Source organism: Miscanthus floridulus, chromosome 3 (assembly GCF_019320115.1).
Source record: "Miscanthus floridulus cultivar M001 chromosome 3, ASM1932011v1, whole genome shotgun sequence".
NCBI classification, from domain to species: domain Eukaryota; kingdom Viridiplantae; phylum Streptophyta; class Magnoliopsida; order Poales; family Poaceae; genus Miscanthus; species Miscanthus floridulus.
The window spans coordinates 90,605,537-90,615,489 of NC_089582.1; the positions used below are offsets into that span (position 1 = coordinate 90,605,537).

Genomic DNA, 9,953 nt, shown 5'->3' on the forward strand with positions numbered 1-9,953 from the left:
GGTCTTTTTTGTGCCATCGTAACAATTTTGCATGTTCTTTGTTTCTGAACAGACGTTTCAAGCGTGGTATTATAGGAGCATACCACATAACCTTGGTAGGGATTTTCTTACGCGGACGTTCGCCCTCAACATCACCAGGGTCATCTCGCCTGATCTTATATCGCGACGCATGGCATACCGGGCATGCATCTAATTTCTCGTACTCTTTGCCACGGTACAGGATGCAGTCATTAGGACATGCATGTATCTTCTCTATTTCTAGCCCCATAGGACAGACAACTTGTTTTGCTTCGTAGGTAGTGGCGGGCAATTCATTGTACTTCGGAAGCATCTTCTTTTGGATTTTTAGTAACTCTCCAAATCTCTTGTCAGATACACCATTCTTTGCCTTCCATTGCAGCAATTCTAGTGTGGTTCCCAACTTTTTCTGCCCTGCATCACAAGTTGGGTACAATAATTTCTTGTGATCTTCTAGCATCCGCTCGAACTTGATCTTCTCCTTTTCACTTTCACATTCTCTTTGTGCGTCACGAATGACCTAACAAAGATCATCAGTCGGCTCATCTTCTGCGGCTACCTCTTCTTCAGCTTCTCCTATTGCAGTATCATTGAAGCACGCACCATCAGGAATAATATCATTGTCGTCCCATTGTTCTTCTTCACCTTCTTCCATTACAACACCGGTTTCTCCGTGCTTTGTCCAACAAATATAGTTTGGCATGAAACCCGACTTGAACAAGTGTGAATGAAGAGTCCTTGAGCAAGGATATTCCACCGTATTCTTACATATGGCACATGGACAGCACATGAAACCGTCGCGTTTGTTTGCCTCGGCCGCATGTAACAAAGAATGCACGCCGTCAATGAACTCTTGGGAGCGATGATCAGCATTATACATCCAATGACGGCTCATCTGCATTACATGACATAAATATCATATTAAAACCTAGATCATAATTAATTATTTATACAACATGCGTGCCACCACAAAAGATACAAATTTATGAAAGCATCGCTATAATGTAGACAATCCCAACTACCACTAAAAGAACTAAAGCTAAAATACATTTCAGGAGCACAAGGATTTCGCGACCAATCTCAACTAAAACAGACAGATCCCCCGATTGTGCAACATCTTTGGGCTTCTTTGGCTGGATCACTGCCTCATTAGCCACCGTATCTGCCTGTTGTGTAAGATATTTTTACATGAGTTCAACATACTCTTCCTCCCAGTAGAAGCCTGAACATCGTCCACTGCCATCCCACTGAAATTAAAACAAAAAATTAAAACTTTAATCACAACCATCATAAAAATAGGTATAAACTAACCATAATCATTAAATACAATAAAATAACTCACATTGCGATCCGGACACTTGTAGAAGATACGATCCTTGTTGGGACCCTCCTTCTTCACTCGGTACTCCATCACAATCTTCGTCTCATCACGACACTTGCCGCATGGAATGAGAGGAAGGCCTGGCCTAAGTCGCTTTGGAAACCCATGAGAGGCCGAGGACCCGGAAGCAGTTGCCATCTACTCTCTATACTCATTTTTTTAATACACTATAAATTTCTCCTTTTATAAACAAATAAAATTAAGAAACTATAAAATTATCTAGATCTCTAAACAATGATATTTTTAATGGTCATTGTGTTCTCGTCTTTTACTGCGGCAGGTAAGTAATTCACATGATATTTCCGCAAATTAACAGAAGAATGGGAGTGTACACACATAACAGACTACTGCGACGATATCGGGACGTGTGAATAAATAACCATTCGTACTAGTTGAACTTGCTTACGTGATCATCTCGGCGAGCATTTCTCCACCGGACGGCACCGTACTTGGTCAAGGAAGAGCTCCGATTCTACGAGGAAGGGAACACGGTCTTCCACGACCGTTGTCGTTCTCCCTCGTAGAATCAAAGCTCCTCCTTGACGTTCGTTACCGTTCGGCAGAGAACATGCTCGCCGACATGAACACGGTCCGCTAGTTCAACTAGTATGGATTTTCTATAATTTTCTAACTATTTTCTAAGTTTTTCATTTCATAAAAAGTTAAAATAAAAAGTACGGTGATTGACAGACTACTGCGACGATATCGAGACATGTGAATAAATAACCATCCGTACTAGTTGAACTTGCTTACGTGATCATCTCGGCGAGCATTTCTCCACCGGATGGCACCGTACTTGGTCAAGGAAGAGCTCTGATTCTACGAGGAAGGGAACACGGTCTCCCACGACCGTTGTCGCTCTCCCTCGTAGAATCAAAGCTCCTCCTTGATGTCCGTTACCGCTCGACAGAGAACATGCTTACCGAGCTGAACACGGTCCGCAAGTTCAACTAGTACGGATTTGCTATAATTTTCTAACTATTTTCTAAGTTTATATTTATATATACTTTAACCTTCTTTCATGTAAATATGCAAGCTTGAAGTGATTTTGAGCTCAAATTGCTTACAAATGAAAAAAACCCACAATAAAGAACCATAAATATATATAGTGAACAAAATGGCATAAGAAAATGGTGAAAAATGAGAGTATGAGATTGGTAACCTTTACAACTGAAGAATCGACGGAGGAATCAAAGAAATCGACGGAGGAATCGAAGAATAGATGGAGGAACAATGGAGGGAGGGAGGAAGCAAGAACACTACTGCAGTGAGCTTCAAAATGTGCTGAGCTCGGGCTCGGGGAGGAAGGAGGAGACGGCCGATTTATAAAGGGAGAACATTTAGTCCCAGTTGGTGGATCCAACCAGGACTAAAGGTAACTTTCCAACCCCGGACGCAGCCACGGCCCGGGAGTAGACCTTTACTCCCGGTTGGAGCCACCAACCGGGAGTAAAAGTATACCTTTAGTCCCGGTTGGTGGCTCCAACCGGGACTAAAGGTCCAACCGGGACTAAAGGTCCCTGCCACCTCTGTCTGGCGCAGTAGCTGTTGGGCAGGGACCTTTAGTCCCGGTTGGAGCCCCCAACCGGGACTAAAGGTATTTCTAGTTCCGGGAGAAAAAATTCCGGGACTAGAGCTTATTTTAACCGAGGATCAAAGATCTGTTCTCTACTAGTGAACGAAGGAAGGGTGAGAGTTTGTAATAAGAAAATAAACTAAAGGACGCCTCATCCTACAATCACGGCATAATCGCCGGAATTATCTATGACCCGCAGAGTGGGGGCCCACACGCAGGTACCCAACGAGGGGATATCGGCACAGCTCAGCGGAGGAAGCGTGGCAGTTGGCGGCCCCTGATTGGAGTCCTTCTTGCCCACCTGTCCCTTGCTGGGACTCCACTACTACCTTCCTTTCCCGCTGCCGACTTGCTTACACCTGAAGCACAGAGCTGAGCCAGCCCAGCCCCAGCAGTTGTTGAGCAACCGGCATGGCATCATTCACACCAGCCCACGGCAAATGCATGAGCAGCAGAGCAGGGTTTTCTGTTACTCTGGTTCATCGCCTCCAGAAAACCGGAGCAAGTTGAGGATGGGCAATGCAATCATGAGGGAAAATTTGTTAGTCTTCAGTTACCTAAAAAACAGCAACTTGTAATAAGCATCTATACAAAATTATATAGAAAATGTTATGAAAATAGAAACCCATCTGCTGAGAGAAGACCACTGACATTTGTCTTGAGGTGTAATCAACCATACGAAATTTGTAAAGAAAATGGTTGTGTGGAGGACCGCCTGAAGAAGCCAGCGGTACGGTACCCAACAACACAAGGGACGCAAGGACATGTCCGTTTCCGCCGTGGTGTCCTCCCTCCTGTTCCCCTTGCTTAGCACAGGGGAAAGATAAATAAACTGCCTTGCCTTGCCATTGCCACCCCAAAGCTGGCTTTTTCCGCGGAGTCGGTTTGAGCTGAATTCGGCAGGCGGACGGCGGACGGACAGGTAGAAATGCATCTGCTGCATGCAGGCGCCGCGGCAAGGCATCTTGGGAAACTTCTGGCGGGCGTCACCGCGCAAAGCGAGACACGGTTCCGCGGCTAGGCTATAGGCTAGCTGTACACACACATATACAAACCGTACCCGGCAAGGAAGCAGCTCATCAGGTCAGTGAGCTGGTGCCTGAATTGCTTGAGCTTGCTGCTGGAGGCGAGGCCTATATATACCGCAACCTTCTTCTAGCTACCATTCAACATCAAAGCTCAAAGAAAAGCTGTTGTGTGGCGCGCGCTGTGACTGTGAGTAGTGACTAGTGAGTGAGTGGTGACCATTTCAAGAACAGAACAGCAGAAGCTTGGTTCATCATCATATCGGTTTGTTTCTTCGGTCGTCCCTTCGTGCTTGGAACTAACTAAACCACCATGGGAGGCACGCTGGAGTACTTGTCGGATCTGCTGGGCGGCGGCGGCGGCCGGCGCCGGTACAAGAAGAGGAAGCAGTTCCAGACGGTGGAGCTCAGGGTGCGCATGGACTGCGACGGCTGCGAGATGAAAGTCAGGAACGCCCTCTCCAGCATGAAAGGTACATACAGTGCCTATTTCAATTTCATCAGATTTTACGTACTCTCAAGAAATACAACCTTCTGTTGTACTCAAAGCATATCAACTGATGACGCTTCCTGATGCATGACTTCTTCGATTCGTCAGGGGTGCACTCCGTGGAGATCAACCGGAAGCAGTACAAGGTGACGGTGCAGGGGTACGTGGAGCCCCACAAGGTGGTGAAGCGGGTGCAGGCCACGGGGAAGAAGGCCGAGATCTGGCCCTACGTGCCCTACAGCCTCGTCGCGCACCCGTACGCCGCGCCGGCCTACGACAAGAAGGCGCCACCGGGGTACGTGCGCAGGGTCGACGCCGTCATGCCCGTCTCCAGCTACGGCGGACCCACGGCGGCAGGCCCGCAGGAGGAGCGGCTCGTCACCATGTTCAGCGACGACAACCCCAACGCATGCTCCATCATGTAAATTACTACAGTCAAATAGCTAGCTACAGATCGACCGTGTGCAGTGGGTGCACGCAGCTCTCTTCGATAACACAAAATCGTGGATGTGAAAAAAATGTGAAGAAAATATATAGGATCGTCTCGGTTGGATGTTCATGTCCATGACACATGTGTACGTAGCTATATGTTTGTATGCTTTGTATATTGATACAACCAAAAGCGAGCACAGAGAGATTTTTTCCAAGGTTCGTCTCCTTCTTGCATGTGCTGCCGAATCTTAGCCTACCACCTTTAGATTGTTATAGATTTCATATGTAGAGTTGTGTGTTGCATGTATGCATAATGCATCGGTTGGTGTGTGTATTACATATGTGTGTGTATTCTATTAACCTATGATGTGTCTGTACTTGATAGTGCAGTTGGATTGCTCTGTTTGATTAATTTAACATGCTTTTGCACCATTCAATATATAATTAAGGGAGAGATATAATTGAGTTGGTCGTCTAAAGATGACAATTAATACAGAGAAAAAACAAGTCTTTTGCGTGAGTTGTTCGAATGGATAAGTGGTAAATAATTGGTCACCTACCGCTTAGCCATTATTCAGACTAAATTGTTATTTAAATGTGATAAACAGTCGATTAAATGAAAGTGCCATACCATATGCAGCATTTATTTAATTAAGACAAATGATTGTTTATAGGTGAATAGTGGTACAAATTAACCACTAATATCCACTATATATAGTTGATATTTAGCTCAATAAAATGTTTGTTTATGAGTATATATATATGCGTATGCACATAGGCACGTCTTAGCCTATAGGTACTTCAACTAGATAGTTAGGATTATTTTGGTAGCGCTACTACAGAAAATAATTTTTAGAAATACCTCCATTTTTAGCAGAGGTAAGTTTATAAAAAACTGCCTTTAAAAATGGTTTCCGAGATGGCTCAACCATCTCTAGAAATCAATCTTTAGAGGTCGCTGGAAAGCTCAAACGCCTCTACAAATGCCCTCTATTTTTAGTGGCGGCTGCAAACCGAACCACCTTCTAAAGTCGGTTAGCAATTTGGCCACCTCAAAAATAGGTGCACCACAGTAAATTTCATAACTTCTCAAAATTTATACAAAAATTGTAGTACTCAAAGAAATCTACAACTTTATAGTTCACGACATTTTCATTTGAAATAATTTAAGGCCCTAAAATTTTCTTTTAAATTTTCATAATTTCAAATTCAAGTTTTAAAGTTTTTCAAATGACCTCAGATGGAAAAATGGCTTAAACCAAAGTTGACTACTTGAGAAATCTTGTAGTTGACTACTTTTTATTTGAAATCATTTTTCAAATGTCTTCCTCTATGTTACTCTTGTCCATTTTAGCTAAAATGACAGCTAAGAGAGATTTGAAATGTCTTTTTTTTGCCCCTGCTATCTCATCCTCCTTTTCTCTTTTTCTAGACTTCTCTCTTCTCTCTTCTCCTCTTCTGGTACTAATCAGAAATTGGAAGAAAGACTCAAATCTGCCTACATCTATAGATAGGGTGGGAGGGGTGGGCCTCGCCGCATCACTTCTGTGTTGGAAGAGGGTTAGCTACGACCGATAGTTGTTTACACCACTGGCCTGGATGAATGATGGCGTTGTTGGTGGATAGCAACGCCGCCCATGTGGAACAACCAGTTGGGCAACGCCTTCGCGTGCTCCTAACCCATGCAGAGTAGGCTGTAGTTCACCACCAAAGATGTCAATGTCCACTGGGGAGATGTTGGTCATGGTGAGCAGGTCATCAATGGCCGAGAATATGACGAGCTTGGTCTAGGCACGGGAGGCTCTAGGTCAGGTGATGGTGGGATGTAATGCTAGGCATATGACTGCTTGTGCTTAAGGCTGGACGAAAAACTCGAAGCTCGTTAGCTCGCTCGGCTCGTGGCTGGCTCGACTCGGCTCTTCTCGGCTCGTTAAGATAACGAGCCGAGCCGAGCCGAGCCGAGCCAAGATTTTAGCTCGTTAGCTATAACGAGCCAACTCGAGCCAGCTCGCGAGCTAAACGAGCCAAGCTTCCAGAAAAAAAAGTATCATTTAAGGTAGTTAGATGCATGAATATTATAGTATTTTATTATACTTGTATATATATTAGCGCATATTAATTTTTTTATTCAATTTAAGGTTGTTAGATTCATTTCTTTTGTATTATTATTATTCTCAAACTTTAGATAAATGCAAATATTATATTTTGTGTATTTTTTATACCTGGCTCACGAGCTTAACAAGCATGCCAGCTCAAGCTTTTAACGAGCTGAGCCGAGCCGAGCTAGCTCGTTATCTTAATGAGTCAGAACGAGCCGAGCCGAAACGAGCCGAGTCGGCTCGTTATCCAGCCTTAGTTGTGCTCTAGGAACATCGTGAATGGCACGCCGTCATTGTGGTTAGTGCAGAAACACACATAGTTTACTAGCACCGTCTGCGGCCAGAGCATCAGGTACAATACCATGGTGGTAGCTGAAAGGCCAGAACTTGTGCCTACATCTCTCCTCTCCTTTCTTCTCTCCCATTGGCTTCTCTCTTCTCTCTTTTCCGTAGGTCGAGGTCGTTGCCTTTTGCGCTGCCATGATTCGCCACCTTGATTCGGAGCTGCAGTATGTCTTCCGCCACCTTTCGCCATTAGAGTTGTGGCCCATTGACTCAAACCGTCGTCCCTGTCAAGTCGCCTTCCCCTCCTTGGAGCATCGTCACTGGCACCAATAACTAGACGTCCATTGAGGGACGTGAACCGGGTGATGAGGACAGGGCAATGTGTTAATATAGTGTGGATGGGACGGTTCGGCGTGGTATGGTGCCATGGGCGAGACACGCTAGTATGGCGGCACGGGTAAGGCAGCCTAGTACGATGACACGGGTGGGTGGACGAGTGGCGCTAACAGGATAGGCCGATGTGGTGGCGCATGGTGAGTGGTGGAAGATTAGGGGCGAAAAAATGGGCGGCTCCAGAAGAAAATAATAAGAAGAAATACATGTAGAAGAGGCTGACAGTTTAGGCACACGGCTGGCAGGTAGGTTCCACATGACCATTATTGCTTATGACACCAAAATGGTTCTTCGCATAGACATATGAATGCAAGGGCAAAATGGTAATTTTTTTAGAAGAATTGACATCCTAATTGTAATTTAGGTAACGAAGGTGATGGCAAGAACAAAGACAGCCAAAAAAATAAAACGATGATGCGAAGGTCATGATAACTTTTTCGGTGGTCCTTATGAAATTTGAATCTTTTATAATGGTTTGTAGGGAATTGGCTCTATATTTTTAACGAATATAGGTGTTTATTAGTAAACTAATAAAGCATGAACGAAGTGTAGGTTATTTTGGCCTTCGAAAAAACAACAACAGAAGTAGTTATTCTTTTGGAAGAAAATGGCCTCTAAAGATTGTGATCCCCACTGAGCTCCAAGTTTGAGTTTCTTCCTTATTCTCCAAAGTTTATATCCTGATATATGCTTCAATCAACCCCAGCTAGGCACCTCGGTTGTAATGAAGATGTACTCTTAGGCTCCTTTGAAAACAGGAATTTTAAAAAAAACAGTGCAAAATTTAAATAAAAATTAGTTTATTTTTATAGGAAAACCTAAAAAGAGGAAAATTTCCCGCTTTCTGAAAGAGACCTTATTATCTATGTCAAATAACAGGGCCCATAATGAAAAACCCGTTGTTTTGCATTGGCGAACACATCATCCTAGCTATGTCTTGTGTTTTCACTCTTATATTTATGCTATTGCATCCCTAAAAAAAATGCTATTGCGGCCGCGTTTAGTTGCCTGCGGAATCGGCGCCGCCGGAATTCCTCAGCACTGCAGCGCACTGTAGCATTCGTTCGTATTTGGTAATAATTGTCCAATCGTTAATTAATTAGGCTCAAAACGTTCGTCTCGCAAAGTACAATCAAACTGTGCAATTAGTTTTTGATTTCATCAACATTTAGTACTCCATGCATGTACCGCAAGTTTGATGTGATGGGGATTCTTCTTTTTGCATAGTGCTAAAGTTTGGATTTTGGTGGAACTAAACATGGCCTGCATTCTAGTTACTTTTTCCTTTCCATCTTCATTACTATATATATAAATTCGTGCATCCCCAACGATAATTATTTTTTCAAAATTAATCGTGAAAAAAGTGTGCAGTTGAACCTAGAACGCTCCGTTGAAAGTGTAGAAACTTCCTCAAAATATTAATTGCCATATACTGCATGCTTTGTGCGCAAAATGCATGTGCATCAACGACGCAGGAATATTGAGCCGAAGCTTTTGCTTATAATTCCACGGGTCCTCCGTCCCCTTCTTTCCGGGGAAGAATTTTGTTGTCGACACTAGCCATCTATTCACAAAGCAAAAGTTCACTTTAGAAACTTCCACGCATGGAATATTTAAAGCAAAATGCAAGCTTACTCGATTAGAAGTCAAGTAGAATGACACTCGCCACTAACCCTAACATGTTCCAGACTCGAGAGATCTACTGCCGTCTCTGGGGTTCTTCCGTAGGCCCATTTAATTGAAGCCCAGATGAAGTGCAGAAGCCTAGATTCAGGACCATCAGATGAGATTTCTACATGGGCTAAATAATATGCTGGGAAACCTATGGACTCCAACGCGCCCTGGTTTATTTATTTTACGCAACTGCATTCTTTTTATTCTCTTCTCGTCTCTGACTCCGTATCCCTTAAATTTTTTCTTCCAGACATTCTAATTTGAACCACTTTTAACTAGCGAGGGGGCCTCTACAATTACACGGATAGACCAAAAAAAATCGGGTACTGTACCTTTTTTTTTGGGTTTCAACGCAGCTTGTGCTCCAAAAACTCATCTCCTAGTTCTATATCATCGTGACAGTTATGTCCAATGTTGTTCAACGTGACACTGTAACCATGCCATTCTGTTGTTGCAGAGTGAGCATGTGCATCATCGGCCCATCAAACCGCACTCCATTTACATAATAGGAAGAACGTGACATGTTTTTTTTTTCTTTCACCGCCTTATTAACGGATATATTATAACTACGTTTCTATCT

At 43.7% G+C, this 9,953-nt stretch overlaps 1 protein-coding gene across 1 annotated transcript; it reads left to right on the forward strand.

The window, feature by feature from the left end:
• Positions 1–3,969: 3,969 nt before the first annotated feature.
• Positions 3,970–5,319, forward strand: LOC136546104 (heavy metal-associated isoprenylated plant protein 23-like). The gene is made up of 2 exons (XM_066538078.1): positions 3,970–4,473; positions 4,599–5,319. Exons 1-2 carry the CDS (start codon positions 4,314–4,316, stop codon positions 4,913–4,915), a joined length of 477 nt encoding a protein of 158 aa, XP_066394175.1. The 5' UTR covers positions 3,970–4,313; the 3' UTR covers positions 4,916–5,319.
• Positions 5,320–9,953: the final 4,634 nt, after the last annotated feature.

What these genes read in the sequence shown, in the direction of transcription:
- LOC136546104 (XM_066538078.1), top strand. Translation starts at nt 4,314, where the DNA reads ATGGGAGGCACGCTGGAGTACTTGTCGGATCTGCTGGGCGGCGGCGGC. An exon ending in CGCCCTCTCCAGCATGAAAG is followed by an intron (nt 4,474 to 4,598) that starts GTACATACAGTG and finishes TCGATTCGTCAG; the next exon opens with GGGTGCACTCCGTGGAGATC.